The sequence below is a fragment of the Hydra vulgaris genome, chromosome 11 (genome assembly GCF_038396675.1).
Source record: "Hydra vulgaris chromosome 11, alternate assembly HydraT2T_AEP".
NCBI lineage: Eukaryota > Metazoa > Cnidaria > Hydrozoa > Anthoathecata > Hydridae > Hydra > Hydra vulgaris.
The window spans coordinates 46,972,845-46,998,099 of record NC_088930.1 but is presented as its reverse complement, the minus strand read 5'-3'; the positions used below and the strand labels follow the sequence as shown (position 1 = coordinate 46,998,099).

General features: G+C 28.4%; 1 protein-coding gene across 2 annotated transcripts in view; it reads right to left on the bottom strand.

Moving 5' to 3' along the window:
* LOC105851024 (TBC1 domain family member 5) overlaps positions 1–23,728 on the bottom strand; it is an 88,923-nt gene extending 65,195 nt beyond the window's left edge. For both annotated transcript variants that reach the window (XM_065808995.1, XM_065808996.1), the window contains exons 1-2: positions 23,614–23,728; positions 23,241–23,313 (exon numbers count right to left, since the gene is read on the bottom strand). In XM_065808995.1, the coding sequence (XP_065665067.1) occupies positions 23,241–23,313; positions 23,614–23,704 (164 nt within the window). In that variant the 5' untranslated portion in view covers positions 23,705–23,728. The remainder of the gene's footprint in view (positions 1–23,240; positions 23,314–23,613) is intronic.
* Positions 23,729–25,255: the final 1,527 nt, after the last annotated feature.

The following is a 25,255-nucleotide window of genomic DNA, read 5'->3' as shown; positions in this document are numbered from 1 at the left end:
GAGGGAAGACTAATCATATAATAGTTGGAAAGGTCAGTGTGCTTTCTAGAGTTTTTTAAAAATCAAAACCACTAATTTAGAACTTATTTATAGTTTAGCAAAAATTGAAGAAAGTTCTGGAGAATGCTTTTGTAAGACTGTGATGGGAATGTTGTGTGAACCACAAGCCGTAGAAGTGTTTAATTAAGAACTTAGCACTTACTTTACTTTAGCATTGGAACCTAAAGTGATTTGGATGCCTTAGAATGGGTTAATCTGTTTAACTGAAATGGCAGGAAGAAGGAAGAATATGGTCATTAGATTCAATAGTCAAATTAGAGGAAAAGTTCTTTGCAACGTAAAACTGACGAGAAGGAAGCTTACATACCAGCTAGGATCCAGGAGGTTAGGTAAAAGGCGCATTTATGCATACATAATATGGATATAAATTATTATAAGCATATATGTTTACTATTTAGATGCTATATAATTAGTATTTGTCGAAATAGAAGATAATTATTAGATGGATTTGTGGTAAGACTCTAACAAGAAGATGATGATCAGATGGATTTGTAGTATGACTCTAACAAGACAAGAAAAAGAGCTATAATTTTAGACAAATATTAGAAAAAAAATTGTATTGAAAAATGTTTTCCAGAGAAAATTAAAGTGATTTGGGTATCAGCATATTGAGAGGTAGCAGCTTTAAAAAAAAATAGTAAAGGAAGAAATAAGAAAACTTGTAGAGAATGCATTACATCTGGTAAGAAAAAGCTTGATGATGACAATGATGATGGTGATCATCATCATCATCATCATCATCATCATCATCATCATCATCATCATCATCATCATCATCATCATCATCATCATCATCATCATCATCATCATCATCATCATCATCATCATCATCATCATCATAATCATCATCATCATCATCATCATCATCATCATCATCATCATCATCATCATCATCATCATCATCATCATCATGTTGATCATAATGATGTTTAAATATAAATACACATGTAAATAGAAAAATGTATCCAATCAGAAAAAAAATCTTCTAAACGAAAAACAAACCATAAAACTTGAAAAAGACTATGATGTCAAAACACATTAACAGAAACCAGTGTTCATTTAAGCAGAATTACATAAGTTAAAAAACGAGCATTTTAAAGGCATTGATATTTTACTTCAATGGAAAAAACAAAATTATAAATATGTTTTTAACATTTATATAAATACATTTTTTTAGCAATGCACAAACTTTCCTGTTTAATTAATTCTTAACTTAAAATCACTTACTGTTTAATTAAAGAACTTTTGTCTTCAACAAAAACATTTTTTTTAAAAACATTGTCTTTAAATTTAAGAAAATAAGTTTCTCCTTCCCAAATTCTTGAGTTTTTGTTACAAAATTAGTGTTTATTACAATTTGTAGTCTTTATTACATTATTCTCATTACTAGATTTGTGAGCATTGTTTACTTGATTAAAAAGCCTTGATTGCACCCAGAAGTCTGAAATATTTTATTTATGTGTGTATTTCATCTGCGCTGAATGATAGCTCCTGTTATCATTCTGCACAGATGAATAATAATAAAATAAGCTCAAAGACGTGGTACAAGGACAGGTTTGTGCAGTAAAACATACAATACATATAATGTAACGATTTTAAATGTAGAAGATGTCCAAGTTGGTGTATAACTGGATATTGCAGTGATCTTTAAAGATTTTGTTTAAATTTAATTTTGATTTTACATTTTTTTGTAAATATATTATGTTTTACTTATCATTTATCTGAATTCTCAATTAAACAAAAAGACAATTCTAATTAACACTCAATGGGTTAATTACCATTACATTGTAAAAATAATCTTTTTGATGACCTAATTTATTGATAAAATCTTATTTATTAAATAACTCATTTGGCCAGCTTTGCCAAAGGCCAATCTACTCTTAATCAGTTTTGCCAAAAAATTCCAGCCTTTAGTTACAAAGTAAATTAAAGCTAAAAAATTAAAAATACAAAGAAGTTTTTTTAAGTATTTTATAATATATAATATTAATGAGTATATTATTAACCTTTCTAAATTACAAATATCATGTTCTCGATTACATCTAACAATTTCTTATTTACAATTTTTCATGTTCTTACATCCACAATAATTCTTAATTAAAACTTTCATATTCTCATTTACATCTTGAAAAGATGTAAATCAGAACATTTACATCTTTTTACAACATAGAGTAAAACATTCACAACATTGAGTACAATTCTAAAATCAGAGTTGATTTTAAAATTGTACTCATTTCTAAAATTAGATTATCCCTCACAGTGTCACAAAATGCAAATTAATTTATACAAACAGACCATCACATTGGCATAGATTTCAAAATCAAACTATTATGTTTGTGGAAAATTTGATTTTCATATAAATTTGATATTTTTCATATAAATTTGATATAAGTTCGAGATTTATATGAAAATCAAATTTGAAAATTTGATTTTCATATAAATCTCGAAATCAGACTAATACATCTATGTGTGAAAAAGTGGTTTAAATATGAAAAGTTAATTTATCTGAAGACGAAAATAATATATAACTCTAAACCATGCTTTACAAAAAATAAACCATGTTTTACAATCAAAAAGTTTTAATGCTCTAAATCCATTGACTCAAAATAGAAGATTATTTGTTATGATTACAGAAAACAAAAATTTTAATATATAAATAATTCTTAACATGATATTTTTTAAGAAAAAAAAATTTAAAAGAAAGAAAATTTTTTTTTCATGTTTGCAAAAATGAACTTTAAATAATAGTAGACAAAAAAGTGGATATTTTTTTGTTTCATTAATACTCTAAAAACACTAAACTTAAGAAGATTAAAATAAATATACTTAAAAAGATAATAAACTCTAAATTTATATTATAACTTAAAATAATAAGGTATTCCAATGCACAATCAAGTGTTTAAAATGCATGCTTGCTGTTATAGTCAATCAAGCAGCTCAACAGTTTTGTTTGATAGTCAGGATGCCCACTTGATCTTTTGCAGCATTGCCAATGGGTGCTAAAGTTGTGATGCATTGATGCAACTACTTGCTCTAAATATACACCAAGTGAACAATAGTAAATGATCAGGGCCTCGACCCCAGCTAAAAATGAGACTTTTTGCAAACGCGACCCTGGCAAAATTATAAGATTTAGCAGGGGTTGATAGCCAGGGCTAGAAAGGAATTTATAACACTTAGCATATCATAATTTTATGCTTACATTTACTACTTATTAAATACTGGCATACATTTATATATTTTTTAACTCTAATTTATTTCCAACATGATTGCAAGCAACCACTATTAAGTTATGAGTTAAAATAGAGAATAAGTTAAAATACTAGAAAATGTATAACTGAAGATTTAAAAAGTTGTAAGTTGTATAAAAAAGGAAAACATGAAGATGGGAGAGATTTATTAGGTTTTTTTGATGTTCAAAGAAAAAAACTAGACTAATAAATTTTTCAGCATGAAGGGACAGATACAGTAAAAGGATGCAACTTGTTGAATAAAAAGCCAAGCAAGAATGAGCTTTCGTTTATCGTTATAGAGATGATAACTTGTTTGAGCATTGACCATGATTGTATTTGTAGAAAAAAGAAAGAAATGCAACCTTACAACAATGGGAGAGTGGCTCAAGCTTAGCAGATAAAGAAGGTCTTATTACATCTACAATGTGCTCTAAGACTTTGTCTGAGAGTAAGAGGGTTGTTATTCGTCAATATAGGAATGCCAAGAGTATTGCAATATTTTTTTGCAGTAAATAAATAAGTTTTGTTGTCTGACAAAAATTGTGGATTTTCAGTCCAGAATTTAAATCCATAAGTCACTGCCAGCCTTAGACTGTTACAGAAGAAAGATCAGATTTAAAATCGGTTGCTTGTTCTAAGCAACCAAAAAGTGTTTATTTGTCAAGACAAGAGTATAAAGTTGAGCTGTCAGCAAATAGAGCTACTTTAGATTTCATGAATCGTTATTGTAGATAAAAAACAATATAGCAGCAAAGATAGAACCTTGTGGTAACTTTGAAGCTACTTGAAATAAAGAAGAGTGTAGGCCTTCAATAATAACTTTACTACTGCAGTTAGAAAGAAATAGTTTATAACCTCAAAACCTTTATATAAAGAAACCAATAACAATAATAATTGAAGAAAAGTTGGAGAGGTCAAAGTGTTTAGTAGAGTTTTGAAAAATTGGAATCACTTATTTAGCACTTTTTAAAAGTTTAGCAAAAATTGAAGAGAGTTCTGGAGAACACTTTTTTAAGACTTTGATGGAAATCTATTATGGAGCACAAACTGTAGAAGTTTTTAATTGAGAATTAACTTTAGCATTGGTAGTCAGAGGGATATGGATGTCTATCAATGGGTTAAGCTGTTTAACTGTCAGGAAGGCCATTATATTCAAGAGTTAAATTAGAGTAAGATTTCTTTGCAAATAACTCTGCTTTATTTTGGGGAGAAGAAAAAAGATCAGACCCATGAATCAGAGATTAAATGTTAGACTTACTTTAGTTAATGACACTGTTATAGACTAACCAAAAGTCTCTAGAACCTAACATCTGAGATAAGATACAAAATTTAGTAAATGTTTAATAAAGCAACTGCTTAAGATGGTGAAAAAAGATGGTGAAAAGATGATGGAGTAGAATGAGGCTTGACTTAAAATTGAAGAGAAGTAATAAAAGCTTCCAAACTTTTATTCCAGAAGGAATAAAAGCTTTCCAAGATGCAATTTATGCATACATATTATGGATATAAACATATATGTTTGCTACGTAATTTATGGACGATCCCTTAACAACAAAACTAGAACCATTTTTTCAACTTTTAAATATTAGACGTTAAAATGGCTTTTGTTTTTATATAAACTTTCCACTAAATATTTTTTATAATCTTCAAAAGCATTTGAACTTTAAATAATGTACTATTTCTAATTACTGTTGTTGGGGCGGATCTAGGGGATTGAAATTAAAATTTACTGTTGATGGGGCGGATCTAGGGGTTAAAATGGCTTTTGTGATTTAGATGCTGGCATACAATATCCTTTCATTGTTATATAAACTTTAGTATTTATATGGTGTAGTATTTGCCGAAAGAGAAGATGATCAGATGGATGTGTGGTGAGACTCTAGCAAGACAAGAAAAGGAGGCTTAATCTTAGACAGATTAGAAAAAAACGTTGTATCGAACAACATTTGTTAGAAAAGATTAAAGTAATTTAGGTATCAGCATGAAGAGAGGTAGCAGCTTCAGTAGAAAATGGTAGTGGTAGAAGTAAGAAAACATGAAGAGAGTGCCTTACATATTATATAAGCTTTACTTAAGAAAAAAAATGCTCTGATTGTTTATATTAGAGAAACAGCATAAAAGAGGAAGACTAAAGCCTGATGAAGATGATGATGATATGATGATGATCATGGTCATCATTATCAGGCTTTAGCCTTCCTTGTTTATGCTGTTGATGATCACCATGATGATAATGATGATGATGATGATGATGATGATGATGATGATGATGATGATGATGATGATGATGATGATGATGATAATTATGATGATGATGATGATGATGATGATGATGATGATGATGATGATGATGATGATGATGATGATGATGATGATGATGATAATGATGATGATCATCATCATCATCATGGTGATGATGATTATAATAATGATTATGATGATCATGTTGATCATAATGATGTTTATATATGCATATATATACAAAATATAACATGAATTTTGAATTTAAAAAATATACTTTAGGATGTATTATGCAAATGTTTATGCAGCCCCGGTCACAAACCCGGCCCCAACTATATTTTATATAAACCTGGCCCTGGCCCCAGTCAAATATCAATCCCGGTCACTTACTACTGAGCAATTGTGGCGGGCAATAAATTAATCAACATGAAAAAAAAACAGCATGTGCCTTTGGGGTGGTAGTTGTGTTTGGGAGATCCACATAAGAGCATCTGAACTCAGCAATCTTTAAAAAATAGTTATGTTCAATAATTATTGCTAAAGCAAGCATTAACTACTGATGATGATGATGATGATGATGATGATGATGATGATGATGATGATGATGATGATGATGATGATGATGATGATGATGATGATGATAATGATGATGATCATCATCATCATCATGGTGATGATGATTATAATAATGATTATGATGATCATGTTGATCATAATGATGTTTATATATGCATATATATACAAAATATAACATGAATTTTGAATTTAAAAAATATACTTTAGGATGTATTATGCAAATGTTTATGCAGCCCCGGTCACAAACCCGGCCCCAACTATATTTTATATAAACCTGGCCCTGGCCCCAGTCAAATATCAATCCCGGTCACTTACTACTGAGCAATTGTGGCGGGCAATAAATTAATCAACATGAAAAAAAAACAGCATGTGCCTTTGGGGTGGTAGTTGTGTTTGGGAGATCCACATAAGAGCATCTGAACTCAGCAATCTTTAAAAAATAGTTATGTTCAATAATTATTGCTAAAGCAAGCATTAACTACTACATTGAATTTACAGAGCATTTCAATGAATGGAAATGCTAAGAAGCAAGCATGGTTTTCAGCCAACTGTTGAAGCAAGTCATTGTTGTTCAAAAGCTTTCTGCAGTTGTTTCCTGTAAAATTGCCTTCCATGAAATGGCTTTTGTTGAATGTTTACCATTTTTGGCCATCCTATTGCTTTTGGCCAGATAAGACTAAGGCTCTTGAATAAGTGGTTCACTACCCCATATAAATAAAATCTACATGACTGGAGCTAAAAGAAGACAATATTTGCCTTATCACTATGTCCCAAAAAGCTTTAATTAACTCCTTTTAATGATTCATAAATTTTTAAGTTTAAAAATTATTAACCCAAAAAACACATTACCTGGAACAACAGGAACAGGTTTTCCTTTCCCTTGATTCAGTCTTACAGTGCAATGAGTTGAAGGAGTCTTGTTTAAAATCACCAAAGCAGCTACTTTTTCAGCTGTAACATTGTCTTTTGTGGCAACATTCCACAAATTGTGTCATTTGTTTGGTGCAACTATGAGAAAAATCTCTACTAATGATAGAAAAGCACATTGAACATTGTCTCTCAACTATTGATTGTTTATTTGGATGAATATAATAATTATGCCCACTATTTGGGCAGTGCTAACTGCTAGAGGATTATTGAGTTTTGTCTTTGCGATGCAAAAATCAAGCAGTTGCATGTTGACTCTCTTGTAGTTGGAACCTGATTGATAGTCAAGCAAGGGGTGTAGAGGAGCAACTCACCTGAATCTCTTTTTCTAAGAGCTATGCGGCACTTTTCACATATCCTAGTTGACACTTGAAGGTCGTTGAAATCAATATGATTTGCTAAAACTTTTTGTGAAAGCTCAACCAAAGCAAAAACTCAAATCAAAAACGCAAATCAAACAAAAAATCAGTCATCACTCTGTTGGCTTTTCGTAAGCACAAAAAACATACAGATTTCTTGCATTCATCATGATTCTTTGGTTTGTTTGGCGTTTTGATAGAATAAATAAAAAAAAGTCAAGTTAACTTTTAAAGGATAATTGTTTGTTAATATTTTGTGTTTTACTGTGATTTATTTTAATAAAAACTAAATATAAAGCAAAACTACTAAAAACAAATATAATTTCACAATACAGTCTTTAAAAGCAAAATTTAAAATCCAAATAAAAAAAATTTAACTTGAAAATATTAATTTTCATTGAAAATTGAAAGTTTTCTCTCATGGACATAATAGTCTGATTTTGGGATATATATCAATGTGACCGCTTATTTGTGTACTACCCAGGGCTTGAATTAACGCAAAAAAATCAATTGTTATTTTTTTAACATATTATCCCTTATATTTAATTATTATCTTATAATTATCTAGTTTGGCGGAGTTTAAAATAGCATAAGTTACTGTTATAATTTACAGCTTAATAATTTAAAGTTTAAGTTGCAGTTGTAATGAGCAAGTAACATATTTAATACTCTTAAGGTATTACTTTTAGTCATTGTTTTTACTTAACATGATACTTAAAAAAGTAAAAGTAAAAAAGTAAGAGTAAAAACGCAAATATTACAATATTTAAACCACTAGTTGAAATATTGTAACATTTGCGTTGATTTTTTTATTTATGATTAGTCATAGAAAACTATTTACATTAATGCCAACGTTAAAACATGTGTTATTTTTATAGAGTATTTAATTGTTATTGTATAAAGCTGTTTTATTGCAGTTTTTGTGCAGTTTAGGGATCATCCATAAATTATGCAACACAAAATATATTTAAAAAACAGAAGTAGGAGATATTAGGCTCTTTTACACGGCGATTTTTATTATACTTAATGGGCTATTTTGATTTTTTTTTTAATTAAGACTCTGCGAGGGAAAACTTTTGATCTTTTTTATTTTGTTTATTGTGAAAGTTTGCATTACATATTTTATGGACAATCCCGTATAACATTAATAACATAAAACGAGTCTGTAGACCATACTAGTCTATAATAGACCAAACAAGTAAGATCAAAGCAAAAAAACAATAGATACCACATTTTTTATAATTTATTGTTTCTTGATCTAGCGTACTATTAGAAATTTAAGTATAATTAAGTTTTTCATTAAAATGGTTTGTGGATGTTTTCATTCAATTCTTTCATTCGAATGATTTTGCAATAAAAAATGAAACAAAAAAATTTGGTTTAATAAATCAAATTATATTTTCTTAAGTTTAATATGCTTAAACTATTTTTTTAGAAAAAAATTTCTTTTAACAGAAGTAAAATAATTTATTAATTTTAATTTTAATTTTTTATAATTTAATTTTTTAAATTTTTCCGTTTCTTTTTTTTTCCAATTTCAAATTTCAATAGCAAAATTATTTAAATAAGAGAGTTTTAGAGGACTAAAATTATTTTGCTCCAATAAATTTCTTTTAAAATAAAATTCCTAAAAACAACTTGCGTATTTATAGAAAATGTTTGATCTTGATATTGCTTTAAATAAAATATAAAAATATGATATCGCGTTTATTATATTCTATTCGAGATTTTTTGTAAAAATAATTTTTAGTTAGAAGTTTATATTATGTGTTAACAACATATAAGATATACATAGAAACATTTATATAGCTAATTTTTGCAAGTCTTTGAGTATATCAAGCAAATTTAATAGTTGAGTAACTGTAAGTTACTGAAGTAATTAACTGGTTGGTTTGATTTAGTTTAAAGGTAAAAAACTAAACATAACTTAAAAATAATATTGGCTTCCACGCATAGATTTAAAGTAAGGTAAATTCAAAAGTGTTTAATGTTGAATAAAATCTCTGCGCAAGAGAGCAAAGATTATACAATTCAAAAGATAAATTTCTATCAATTATATAAAAGATAAATTTAGCATGACGTACTTTATGACCCCTTATAAAAAACTTAGACAAAAACATTACTTTTAAGAATGGCTAAAAAAAATGCTAAGTAAAAGAATAAAATAAATAAATCACAAAAAAATTTTTTTTAAGAAAAAACTAATTGTGAAGGTGTGAAAAGCAACAGCGATACACCTAATTCGAGCCCTGCTACCAATACCCAAAAGGTTTTTCTCAGGACAGAAAGTTCAAATTAATCTGCATTTTGTGACACTGTGCCCTAGAATATTTCTAAAAAACTGTTAAATGCATTGTTTACAAGTTAAATATGAAATATTTATATTTACAAATTGAAATATGAAATAATTATCTGTTTTGATTAAGAAAATTGTTTAAATAAAAAATCTGAATCATTTTCATAATGTAGACATGAAATTAAGTACTCATTTAAAAAAATATTTAAAAAATGGTGGAAGTGCAACATCGGTAAATGTTTATATTTTCTAATTGTTTGTAAACATATGATAGAAAATGTAATTTATATTATATTTTATTTCTTAGATCATAGTTAATTTATTTTGTAACTTTATTTGTTATTTCATAGTTATAAGCTAGTTATAAAGTTCAATTCAAATTCATTAGAAATAATATAGAAAAATCAATAGAATAATATAGAATAACCAATAGAAAAGGATATAGCAAATATTTTTTAATGTAACTTTTTTATTAACTTTTTACCATAAATAATTAGAAAATTTATAGTTATAATTTTGTTAGTTAAAAAAAAATGTTATTGATCTGCATATGGTCTATGTAAAATCATATCAGATTTTTATTTAGATGAGTTAAAAAATATTTTAATAAATACTCAAATCAGTATAAAACAGTACATTAACCTATAAAATAGAATTTACTTATAAAAATGTTTATATTTAATATATATATATATATATATATATATATATATATATATATATATATATATATATATATATATATATATATACACACACACTAACAGCATTTATAAGAAAAACTCATAGCAGTATAACTATATTAGGAACAGAGTTTTCTAAGACTAATATAGCAATAATCTGCAAAAGTTCAAGTGAACCACCATCCCTTCATGATTTTTTTTTCTAGTAAAGCGGCAACAGAAATAAAATACTTATGTCTTTTATTTCAACAAGGAACTCTTCTTTATAATTGTCATCATGATCAAGGCCTATAAAATTGAAACTCCATTTATCATTTAAAATATTCAATGGAGTAAGAATGACATGTTTTTCAGCAAGAACATGAAGCTGTCCAAATCATGTTATTATTTTTTTGATCACTCTTTCAAGGGACAAAAATGTTTCCCTTCTCAGCTCATTTACATGTGACAATGCAGCATTATGTAATTCTTTTCTTGCTATTTGTTTCTTTTTTATATATTGACAATTTATAATAATGCCCAGATTATCACAAGTTTCTTTAGCATAAACAACAGTAGGGTTCTGACTATTGTAATTATAATGAAAACAATAACAGAAAAAAATAACTATTGTTATTGTATTAACTTTTTAGAAACAATAACAATGTGATTTACAAATATTTTAATACTGTAACATAATAGCAATAAATATTGTATTGCAATTCATTTTCATAATACAACAACAATATTTGAAAAAAAAAATGTATTGTAATGACTCACTACAATAACAATAATTATTGTATTGTAATTTATCTTTATATACAATTTATTGTTATTATAATTAAAAAAAATTATTGTAATGTCAAAACTTAATGTTTTAACAGGCCAGTCTCGGAGATATGTGACCTTGAAATAGGGTACAAATAATATATAGCTATTGATTCTATTTCTATTTTATTTACTGAATATCACTTGTCCTCCTTGCAAACTTTATATAGCTCTATAAAAGTAAGTTTAATCTGACCTGTACTTCTTTTACTGCTGGGGATAGACACGATCAACTACTACCATTTCTTACACTTAGTTTATTGCTTTTACATTAGACACCTATCCAATTGTTTAGAAACTTACTCAACTAACACTTACTCTAATATAACTTTGTCTTCTGTTTCTCTGAGGCTTTTATGGCTGTATGTGTTTCATAAAGTAACTTGACTTTTGGATCTAGTTGCAAAGTTATACAAGAACTTTGTTACATAAATCAAGAACAATACTTATTTGGTATTCTAAACTGCCTCATTTTTCAAAAATGATTCCCTACAAAATTTACTGTTACGGTCTGATAGGCGATGAACAATCTGAAAATGTAGAAATTTTTTTTGCAAAACAAAAGTAGTTCACATTTTTAAACAATCTAATCGATAATTACCAAGGTCAATGGTTTTCTGATTCCATGACGCTGTAATTTATTAGACATTAACTGTTAATTATATTGAAAAAAAATTATTTTCACACACTTTATGCAGTTAATCAATTAGTTTAGACGTCATCATCCTGTGAAACATTTCAATATCAGTTTAGACAAAATTATAAAAAAATCAAAAACTCCACTTCACAAAGTAAATAATTATTTAATTACAAACATGATAAATTATATATTTGTATGATTTTGAATGAATATTATTAATGTTAATTCTAAATAAATTAATATTAAAACAGTTATATTATTGAACTTAAAATAAATAAAATTTACATATTTAAATGGCAGCTAAAAACAGGTGCCACGAGCGCCCTTGAACTTAATATTTTTTAAGTATACGTAATATATATGCTTCTTTGGCTTTCCTGGCTTCACTTCACTTCTTAAAATAAATAAAACTTTTATATATAAATGACTACTAAAAACAAGTGTCACGGGCACCTTTGAATTTTCTAGTGCCCAAATAATAATAAATGCGCGAAAAAAGAATCTAAATACTTTAAAATAAAATAGCTATTGGACTTTGAAATAATAATACAATACACCACAATATTTATTGTAATTGTTTTTTATCTTAGCAATACAATACAAAAGTTATTGTAATTGTTTTACAGCACAGCAATACAATGCAATAGTTTTAGAACTTCAATGTATTGTTAGAAAAAAAAACAATACAATAGCTCACAGTGTTAACTAGCCTGATGGCACCGCGTATAACGCGGAATTCCCAATTTTTTTAAATTTCCCAAAGTTTCAAAAATTATTAAAAAAACAACCTTTAATCCTGTTATAAACAGACTTAGATTTTAAGTGTTACGCAAGAAATGTAGAAATACTTAGTAAATGAAGAAAATAATTTAGTTAAACGAAAACAATTACTTTCTTTACTAAAGAAAAAGCGAAGGAAGTCATTCAATTCAAAGTCATTCAAAAAGCGCGGCAATTTCTTCAAAAATAAAATAAAACTGTATTTTTTAATTGACGACGTCAGTTGTTCTTTGGATTTTTTATTTCGCTTGTTACTTTGTTTTTTTATTCGTGTTTTTATTTTAGACTTTTTTTTTTGTATTTACAATACAAAAATTATAAACTAACGAATGCTGCTTCAGGGCTTGTGATGAAGAAAATCGTCAAGCGTGTTATATCGCGCTCGTAAAATTAGAATATGTTTTCATCGGGCGTGATTATGTGCGCTCGAGATAACATCGGCGAGCGCGAACATGAAAATTGCTAAGGCGATACTCATAAAAAGCTTTTTCTTTTTTATATCTTTTTTTATTTGATACATAATTCTTTCGTCAAAAAATGTTTGAATTAGTATCACAGTTATGAAAATACTTTAACGAAAGAGATTTTTATACTACCAAACTTCTTGCATATTGTCAGATCGCGATTTTATTTTTAACTACTTATGTTATAAAAAAATAATATCAAACAAAAACGCAACTTCTTATTGATTTAGTATTGAAGTATAATTTAGTGAGTTTTGCTTCGTTGTTTTGACATATGTATTTTAAAATGTTACTCTGTAAACTTAATTAACGGTTAATGGTTTTTATATTTCTTGATATTTTTTATTCAAATTAGTTATTAAATTTTTTTCTAAAACTTCTTTTTTAAGTTACGTTTTTTATCTTAAAACTATAACACGCAAGAATAATTTGAAATATTAATAAATAAGAATAATAACTTTTTATTTAATAAATATTGACATCATTACTTAGTTTTCTTTTCGAATGTCCTTAATTGCGAACATTCTAAACAACAAAATCGTTTTAAATTTGAGTTAAAATAAATAATAGTTAATAAAAAATCTATACTATGAACAAAAACTAATTTTAAAAATTACTCTATTATTAATATTTATTTTTATTATAAACGATGTGTGGAATATTACAAATAATAAATCAAATAAATTTTACTTGATATTTTCACAAGATTAAAAATACTCCGCAGTTTTAGTTTTCTTATAATGGTTTTCTAATTTTTTATTCTTATTTTTTTTGCGCATTTTTGTATTCACATTGTGTCTCCACGCGCACATTCCATTATTGAAATTAGTGACGATAACGACTTTAAACTGCTCATTCCTTACATTAGTGCAAAAGAGAGGGACGTTGTGCTTTTTATATTTTATATCAGTTGTTTGATAACAGAATATCTTTAATAAAAATCTTTTTTAAATATTTTATGAAAATAAAAAAATAATCTTGAACCATTGGACAAGCGTTATTTATACGCTCGTTATAAGCTGAACGAGCGTTGTTTATCGCGCCTAGAACGTTTGAAAATACCGTTTACGGGCGCGTTTTACGAGCGGAGCGCGATCGCGCTCGCTTCATCACAAGCCCTGCTGTTTATCTTTAGTTAAGAATATAACAAAGATTTTAGCATAGTAATTATTCAAAAAATGACTTTGGTGGATGTAAATGTCATTTCAAAATTTCATTAAATAAAAGAATAAAAAGTTTTTATTAAGGTAATTAAAAATTCTGTTAGTAAATTAAATTTGCTGGTAAAGCATTTTAGTGTAAGCATTTTATTATTAATTAAGTTAAACCACTTGTGTTTGCAAATGTTATAAATTATTTGCGTAAAACAAAAAAAGAATACTACATTTACATAAGTTTTTACAATTTTTTTTTAAATTTACAAATCAAAAATTTTAATAAACATAAAGTTTAATTTACTAAAACAAAATTAACAAATACAAAAATCAATTTTTTTTTAAATTTACACATTTTACTCAAAGTTATAACTTAGAGAAATTTGTCGCTATGATTTACTTGCGAATCTCCCCCGGCCGTAGTTGTTTATTGAATTTAATTGTAAAATACAGTGAAAGTTTTTCTTACAAACATTTTATTTGACCAAAAAATTTATTCATAAAATATAGACATTTTATTTGATTAAAGTAACGAAACCTTATTTAACAACGCAAATTTTTTTAACTTTTTATCCATTCTATCCGAACAAATTTCCATTCTATTGAAAAACGTTTCACTTCAAAGACCTTGATATTCTTGAAATCTTTGACGTTCTATTAGTAACTTTGATTTAAGTCAATAAAATAAAAGCGACAACAAAAATGCCTTCAAATAATGGAAAATACTATTTAAAAAAAATATATAACAAAATTCAATCAAAAAATATTGTAACGTTATTTAAGAAACATAAAGAAACAACAAGTGTGCAAAATTATAGTCAACAATGGAAATTAGTAGTAAGCAAAAGTCCTCATCAGCCTGCATCTATTGTTAGCGAACGTCCTCATCAGTCTACATCATCAGTAAGTGAAAGTCCTCATCAGTCTAAATTAGTAGTAAATGAAAGTCCTCTTCAGCCTACATCAGCAGTAAGTAAAAGTCCTCATCAGTCTACATCATCAGTAAGTGAAAGTCCTCATCAGTCTAAATCAGTAGTAAATGAAAGTCCTCTTCAGCCTACATTAGCAGTAAGTGAAAGTCCTCATCAGTCTACGTCATCAGTAAGTGAAAGTCCTCATCAGCCTAAATCAGTAGTAAATGAAAGTCCTCTTCAGCCTACATCAGCAGTAAGTGAAAGTCCTCATCAGTCTACATCATCAGTAAGTGAAAGTCCACATCAGTCTAAATCAATAGTAAATGAAAGTCCTCTTCAGCCTACATCAGCAGTAAGTGAAAGTCCTTATCAGTCTACATCATCAGTAAGTGAAAGTCCACACCAGTCTAAATCAGTAGTAAATGAAAGTCCTCATCAGTCTACATTAGCTGAAAGCGAAAACGATGTATACGCAGTTCCTTTAACTTCAGTTCTTGGAAAAAGAAAAAAAACAAAGTCACACTAGCACAAATACCAATCAAAAATGTAGATGACCTACGAAATAAAACAACAGAAAAGTATGAGATGTTTTTTCCCGATTTTTTTTATTCGTCATCAAAACAAGGTTGGTTTTGTAAAGTTTGCATATCGTTTGCCCCTGGAAAAAAAAGTAATCGTGCATTTATTGAAAACCCTGGCAAATTTGCAGATCACCCCTCGGAGCGTACGAAAGATCACTTAAATACACATAGGCATACTATAGCTTTAAAAAATAAACAAGCTTTTGATGAAATATCTAAGCAAGACTCGAGTATCTGGAAAATGCTGCGTGAAAATACTCTTGCAAAAGAAACATTAAAAACAAGTAACTCTCGCTTCGTTATTAAAACCTTCTTTAGAGTCACGCATTTGTTAATCAGGAAAAACTGGGCACATACTCATAATTTTTCAGACATTATTGAACTTATTGCTGCGTGTGGTTGTAAGGAAGTTAAGGCGCACGTTTTGTCTGGCCCACCAAATGCAACATATATGTCTCCAAAATATATTGCAAAGTATATAAACATTATCTTTGATTTTGTCAAAAATCCTTTACTCCAGTCACTTAGAAGAGGTGGGAGTTTTTCTTTTTATTCGGATAAAACTTCTGACATTACTTCAATTGAACAGTTAACTATACATGCCACTTTCGAATACAACGGCATCATTAAAGAACATTTTATAGGATAGTTCCTTTAAGTAAGCTCATCGGTTCTAGTCTATCAGCTCCAAATGTTTTTGATGTTATTCAAAATTTTTTTAGAGCTAGCAATATCTCATTTAAAAATGCTCGCTTTCCTTGTATGGACACAACAAGCGTCAATTCTGGTGTAAAAGGAGGTTTTAAGACTTACATTGAAGGTGCTGTGCCACTGTGTGTTTGGATTGGGTGTACAAGTCACAAACTTGCGTTATGTTTTAAACATATTTTGAAAGACTTTCCTACTATTATGGAGGTAGATTTTTTTTACTTAACCTATGGAAGTTTTTTAAATACCGCACACTAGCCATGCATTTGTTGCAAGAATGCTCCGAAATCTATGGAGAACTAGAATCCATAGTTCCAGTGTGTCCAAGTGTAACTCATTGGATTGCAGACAATCGAGCTTGTTTAGTTGTGTTCAAAGGTTATAAACCAATTTTACAAGCTTTGTCAACATGTTACACCGAACGAAAAGAAGCAAAAGCACTCGGGCTATTTATACAAGCGAGTTCACAAACTAACATTGCAACAATATTAATGCTCTTAGATGTGTTTGAAGCGATTCGCCCACTTGTGCTAGCACTACAAAGTTCGCAAGTAGGAATTAGTCTCAGCGACATTCCAACTTATGTCAATCAAGCAAATCATAGTTTAAATGATTTAGTTTCGGGTACTTGACGAAAGTATTTTACGAAAAAAAATTTTATTGAAATGAAATCAGCGACTGATGAAATAACTTTTTCGTTACCAGCCACAAGCCGATTAAAAAAAAATAAAAACTTTGACCTAAGTGAGTTTGAGGTAAATATTTTTAGATCTTTTGTAAATAGTTTTAAAAGTGAACTAAAAAACACTTTCGCGCAAATGGAATTTTGGCAATCGCTTTCGATTTTTGACCCAAGACGATTGCCTAAAACACTCAGCCAACTTTCTAGTTATGGTGAAGAAAGTTTAGAGCAACTTATAGCTCACTATGGCAAACCAAAAAGCAGTAACAAATTTGGAGCATTACACGTTCAAGTTCCAGATATCTCAGAAACTGAGACAAAAACTGAATTTGAAAGTTTCAAAATTATGTTATTTAATAAACGCCGAGAATGGGAAAACAGTTTCGATATACGTATATCGAAAGAAAAAGATCAAGAGATAGTAAAAAATTTAATTAAGTCAAGAAACAATTTTACGCCTCAAGAGTTATGGAAAGTGATTAATAATGACCCTGTTTTGATAAATGTTTATGCTAATTGTATGTTTTTGACTAAGTTACTCCTTATATTTCCTTTGAGTGTAGCTTGCGTTGAAAGATTTTTTTCAAAATTAAAAATAGTTAAAAACCGTCTTCGAAATCAGCTAAGCCAAAGCACATTAGAAAGCTTGATGATGATTGCAATAGAAGGTCTGAAGGAGTGTTTTGACGACGATTTGTTAGAGTACTTTGTCGACGAGTTAAAACGTAAAAATCCAAATATGAGAATTATGTTGTAAATTGATAGTTTACAACGTAAATCTCATATTTTGATTTTTTTATTTGAGATTACAGACTATTGGTGAATATTTATTGTTTGTAATTTTTTTCATGAAATATTCACAGTGATTTATTTGTATTCCAACTGTGTTTTTACAATTTTTGTTTGTTGCAATTTAAACTAATCTAAAAGTTCTGTTGTACAAATTTAAATTTTATACTTATAATAAAAAAAAGTAAAGGAATAAGAAAGAATTCTGTATTTACAGCCATACAAGGTTATTGTAATTAATCTAAGAAACTTTTGAAATGATGGAGCTTTTTTTTTTTTTTTTTACTCGCCAGCCGAGCCGACATCAGCCTAAATTCCCAATCTGATGGAAACGCGGTATAAATTTTATTCCTGGGTAACACTCTGTAGCTATTGTAACTGTTTTTAACCACAGCAATACAATAACAATAGATAATGTTTTAATTACATCTTTGGTATTACAATACAATATTATCATATTGTAATGTGTTATTGTATTTCATTTTTACAACTACAATAGTCTGAACCCTGAACAACAGCTTTTTTATTCAAGTGATATATATTTTCTGTTAAAAATAATTTTAAAGCTTCTAGTTTGTTATCAAATTTTTGTATCTCTAACTCTTTTGTTAGGAGGTAGATCTGTGTATCATTTATTTCCTAAAGGAATGACTCCCACAATCTGAGAAAGCTTAAAAACAAAAATGATTTAAATGCAACTAACAGCAAATAACTTCACAAGTTAATTACCCCACACTATTTAAGATTTTTGGGTATTTTTTTCACAACACTAACAGCATCTTCCTTTTTACTCTATCGCATTTCCATTATGCACTTGACACTTTGACCAGTAACTGAAGTCAAAACATTCCAGCAATGAGTCAGGAAGAATAAAATATTAGTAACTACTCCATAGTTCCAAAAAATGTAACAGAATTCAAAGCAGTTGATGCTGCATGCATACCTGCTAAATTAAGTGAACGATTTGTACATGCAAAAAATCTGTTTTGTCATTGATTTCCTTAATTTGCATCTGAACACCAGATAGGTGACCAGACATCACAGCAACATTATTGTGTGTTTATTCTCTACAATTTTGAATATCTATTCCATCACTTACTGGTTTTACCAATATTGTAGTTGAAAAAGACTCAAAATTTTTTCCTTTTGTGTCAATGAAATTTGCAAAAAAGATTCCACAAGACACACATGGTATCCATTATTTATTAAGTGGCATAAAACTTGGCTGATTTAATAGTTATTAGAAGTATCAGGGGTGCTGTCAAATACATATGAAAAATACCTACTCAGTGACTTTTCTTTTGCTTTTTTCTCCAAAAATTTCAAAAAACTTGTGTTGTTCACGTAGCACAGAGTCATATTTAGCCAAAAAATGAACTAGTTCTAAAAAATTTCATCTATTTCCAATAGTTTTGTCTTGATCAACATTGCTGCCAAAATCTTCTTGGTGACCTTGGAGACAATTTTTTAAAGAGACAAATTCTTTGTCCAAGCCGTTGCAGTTGAAAATATAAAATATGAAAAAAATTTGTATTATAATAACTAGTTAAACACTTTTTAAAATGTCTTTGAGCAAGGATGCTGTACTGTCTTATGGTATTTGAGCAGGGATGCGAAACGGATAAGTTTTAGAACTTTTAAAACAAATTTACTGCCCCTAATATAGTGCTGCCCAGGGCAGATCAACCCCACTGCCCCACCCTTGCTAGGCCACTGACTAGTTTATTTGCTTGATGTTCCATTCGATTGCAAATGAAATACATATATCATACTAACTTAAGAAACTATTAAGAAACCTTTAGTACAAGATTAGAAAAATTGAAAAAAATAAGAAACTTTCTAGTACTAGACCATTTGCTTAGTTTCTTCTTATTATTTTTTTTTAAAAACATGTATTCTGTTCCATTTCTTGGAGCATCAAAAACCCAAATAAAAAAAAATAAAAAACAGAATAAAAAATTACAAAACTATGGTAAAATAAATAAGATTTTCCATATATTTCAGATCAATTCATACAAACGAGTTTGATTAGGTGTTGAAAATTTAAAATAAGCCAATGTAAAGAAATGAAAAGATGAGACTCTGAATGATATTTTTGATATTATTTAAGTTAACAATTAGTGGTTATTTATTGAAGACAAACAACTTTACCACAAATAAACTAATGTGATAGTGTTGTTGTTGGGATTTTAATGTGTGCCATTAATTAGCTTTACTAATTATTGACAAAAGCCAATAATTAGCAAAAAGTTTGTTTGTCTACAGTGAATAACCACTAATTGCTAACTTCAATAATATCAAAAGTTGATTTTTTGTAAGAAGACGAGATTGTTGATAAGTAAGAAAAACATCATTAAAAACAAAATGGCTTTTAAATGCATTGAACAACAAGCTAGCGGAGTGTCTATTATCTCCGCAATATGAAGATGGACAGCCAAAGCAATTTACTTGACAGATGACCTCTTTCTTCATATCAAACAATGTCAGCTCAGAGCAACACATAGCGTTCTTGCTTGCTACTCTGTCATTGAAGATCATTGAAGAATTAATAGCACTAGAAGTTCAAGAGGAAATTACATATGAAGTATTAGTGACAAAATCGGAAAAGCTGGAAAAAAGAAAACCATCGTTAATCTTGCGGTATAAATTTGGTAAAACTTATCATGGCAATGAAAAATCTATACAGACATTCACACATCAAGTGATTCAAGCAACTCAAGATTGGAAGTTCTTGGATTGGAAATTCATTATTGAAATTAATGATGGTGTTATTCTGCGTGTTATTTTTTGGGGAAAAGATACGTTAAGCTTTGACAATTGTTTCAAGACTGCATCTGAGGTTGAACAAACTAGATTAGATGTGGCATGTTTATAGGTAAGTGAAGAAGTAAATGTAAGTTACAGGACAACTGGGACTGAAATCACAAGTTATATACAAAGAAAGAGAGATAAACGATGTTACAACTGCGAACTACTTTGAAAGTGAATGTACCTCTTTATGCAAGAAATGCTTGCATAAACATGCTGCGAAAAACTGTTACAACGAAACCAGGAAAACTTAAATGGGACTATAAGAACTCATCCGAAACAATATTATCTACTATCAACTTGTAATAAACAGAATAAAAGCTACAGCGCTTGTGGATACTGGTTATACACAATCAATCATCACCAAGTTATTGCCATCTGACTAAAAAGTGATTTGTGTAGTAGATATTGCAACAATGGATGGAACAATTTGATGTGAAAAAGTTAGTGCTAAAATACACTACCCAACAAGCCGGTGCTTGGTTGATGCATTGGTTTCAAGTATGGATAAAGTAATAAACAAATTTGACATGATTATGGGTATGGACTTATTAAAGACAAGTGATGGACTAAAAATTGGCACTGGAAAATTGAAATTCTGTAATTTATTGGTTAAGTTGTCATCGGCACCTAGTGTTGCGACAATTGAAATTGAAACAAGCAAAGCTTATTTTGATAGCAAAAATCGGATTGTAAGTTGGGAGTAGGAAAACAAACCAAAAATGAAAAACAGGATAAGTCAGTATAACCTATCTGACCAACATTGTGAGGCATAAGACATATGCTTGATTATTGGAGCTTAACACCTATGTAAAAACCTCTACAAGGGATGCAGACGTCATCAAAGATACAATGAAGGATTGGAGACTCATGAGTAAAAATAGCAATGAGTTGGTGGTGATAAAATGAGCATACCTACAAATTCATGTGCATAAAAAACATTTGCTCTAACAAACTGTCATTTACAAAAATCAGCAATATGTACTTACACGTTTTAGACTTTGGTTTGAACTTAGCGCCAGTGATGATGAGCTCATCACCACTGTTGCTAAGGATACATCAATGACACCTTAGCAACCAATGGAAATAGAAGAAAGCTGGTGGCACATATGAAGAAATGGGGTCTTCATACAAAAACACCTGAATATTTCGGCAAAAATCCAGTTTGTGCACTAGCTGCTGCTAACTGGATTTTTGCCAAAATGGTACTAACTCACTAACAAGTTGAAGTCAACAGTCATACATTACCACAAAACTTTTCTTATCTGCATCACCGTGTAAACAAAAAAGAAGAAGATATATCAACTGATTACGATTACAGTCTGACACTGTTTAAACCTTCTGAAACGAACTTGAAACACGTCATTAATGAAGATCCATGTTTTCAAATAAATTTTCTGGATGATGGCAGGTTAACAATAGTATGGACAGAGCTAATCAAAACTATCCATCAGATTGTGAGACAGAATTACAGCCTGTCTGATTCACTCACTATGGAAGAAGAGTACTTCCTAACCAGAATTATGTATGAGCTCTTATTAAGCTAGCGGAGATATTGTGATTTTAATTAGCTTTGCTAATTATTGACAAAAGTCACATGCTGCATTTTTATACTGTTATAACGTTTTGTATAATGATCATTAATTGTTGACAAGAGTCACAAAATGTATTTTTAAATACTATATATAGCAAACGATTTTTTGTAAGAAAACTTACAAAAAAACTTCTTATAAAAAAAGATTGGCTTTTAAATGCATTGAACAACAGTTGCAGTGGTAGAGCACTTGCTTCATAAGCAAGAAGTTCTGAGTTTGATCCCCACCACATTATTGGTAGTGCCACGCTCAACTTATTTCTCCACACATCAGCCTTGTTTGTCAAGGTTTGTGTTTCAGAGTTAAAGAGTTAAGTGATGGTTGTAACCACAATGGAAAAAAAAGTAGAAATGGAGAAAGTACGCAGAATACATTTGTGTGAGTGGGCATTGGTTTAAAGATCAAATGTGTAATTAACATAGATCATCCAGGTCATATTTTAAAAATCTGGAAAATTGTTTGGGTAAAATATCCAGAAAATATTTTCCTCTATTTTCCATTCAATTTTGATTTTAGCTGAGTTGTTTCCTTTTTTTCTTAATTTTTGTATGACTGATGAGTGAAAAAGCTTAAAAACAAATACATTACAAAAATATACACCTAAACATGTATGGAAAATGTTTCTATACATGTATGGAAAACGTTTTGGATATCCGGAAAAACTAAAAGTTAAGTAAAATATCCAGAATTCCGGAAATATCTGGAAAAAAAAAAATCCTGAATTAAAATAAATTTTAAAAACGAATATTAAGTAAGAAATACTGCACCCAAACTAAAAAGGATTGCAGTTATTGATGAATTACTAGAAGTAGGAACCATATGTAATCAAGATATTAAGAAGCCATTAATGTGCTGAACATTTACTTAACTATCATTAAATAATTGTTTTATGTATTTTTATCATAGAAATTAGCATAGTGTTACAGTAAAATAAAATTTTACTTACTGTAAACTTTCTTCATGATCATCACTAAATTTCTTATTAATCTCAGAACCACCAGAACATAGTAAATCTTTGTCTAAACATAAATTTTATAGAAATAAATTAGTAACAAAATTTTAAACAAGTTTTTTTCATTAAACAAAGTACATCGGAACAATGATCATAAAATTGATCAACAATAAAAACTCTTTCATTTATTTTGTACAAATTGACTACCCTGAATAAACAAAGTTACAGGATTGAGAGAGCGTAGTAATAGTTAATAAATAAAATTAAAAATGGTAGTCTTCTTTATAGTAGTGATTCCTCAATGTTGTGGAGGCAAATATGTAAAAATAAAAATTTATATAAATCATTACAAAAACATTACTTATACCTCCACCAAATTTATCTAATGCATCAAGAATATCTTCTTTGGATAAAGTTTGAACATTGCTTGATTTTTTAACCCTTTGATTATAAGCCATTGTTATACAACAAAAATCATTTTTTACTAAAATTCAGAGCATATTCATTTACATTCCAAATTTTTATAGTTTATAATAATATTATAACAAAAATAATCTGTTCTAAGTTCAATAAAATTATGAAAAAAGCAACCTAAGCAATTAGGCTAACCTTGGGTTAACCTAATCTTAACTCCTCCCCACTCTAGATATTACAAAATTAACATCACTAAATAAACATGCTATTGCTAACTTTGTTATAAAAGACCTCTGAGAAAAAAATTTTATTTTTTTTTGAGATTTTTTACAACAAACAAACAGCTTGAAATTAAGACATATGGCTAATTTTATTTTTAAAAAATATAAGTAATAAACCGATATTTTAACCGATTAGGCTAAAGACTATATGTATCAAACTTCAGGTGATTCATACTAAAACTGTTGAAAATAATTTTTTTTATATAACTTTTTATGTCATCTTTAAAATTTATTGCTTATTTCAATACCAATAAAGTTTTCTTTACTTATTACTATTATTTATTATTCTTAACAAAAAATCATAGCTGGTGATTTCTTATAAAAATCTGTGCCTGATAAAGCCCATCTAGGTGAATGTAAAATATTGTTTAATTGTAAATAACTAAAATAAATAATTAAATAGTTTAAAAAATAATTGTTAACTATAACTGGGTACACAACGAGTTTTTTTTTTTTTGAAGGAAGGGGGGGGGGCGGGGGATTCAATAAAAATTATTGTAAAATTTAAATTTTACATTCATTAATTTATTTAAACGAAATTTTTATTACAATGCTTTACAATGTTTGGTAAAATTTTAAAAGTTTTAGTCATGATAACAGTTTATTTTATATTAGGTATTTTAATGACTCAATTTTATAAGCTTTTTCATGGTGGCTTCGCTTCACTTTTACCTCACATATAAATCCAAAACCTAAAAATAAAAACTTAATTATGAAACTATTAATAGTGTGAGTTAATAGTATGTTAATACAAGTCACATTAATACTGAAAATAACTATTTTATGAAAGGTTATTAAAATGGTATAAGTGATTCTCAAAAATTATACTTATGTTAGTACAGCTTAACATACTCATGTTAGTACACATTATATGGTGCTTATATACAGTAACTTATTTATTACAGATAATAACACCCGTCATTGTTTAAGAGATTTAGAACAATACTTTCAAATAAACTGATTACTTTTATATCTTTTCAAGAAACTTAATAAATATGTTTTTATAATACTTAAAATATTTAAATACAAATATAGGAAAGATTATGAAAAATATTGCAAGGTATTTTGGTTTGTCAGGTATTTGATTTTGTAAAAAAAAAATGAATATATACTCCATTATCACTAATGCATATACTATATGTAAATATCTATTATCTTTCTAAATGATATAGAAAGATAAAATTTTCTATATCTATATATCTGTTATCTTTCTATATGATGTAGAAAGATAACAGATACTTGATAAATTAAATTACTTAATGACTTACAATGGAAAAAACAAAGACACATTAAGTTAGATTTTAAAGTCTTTAC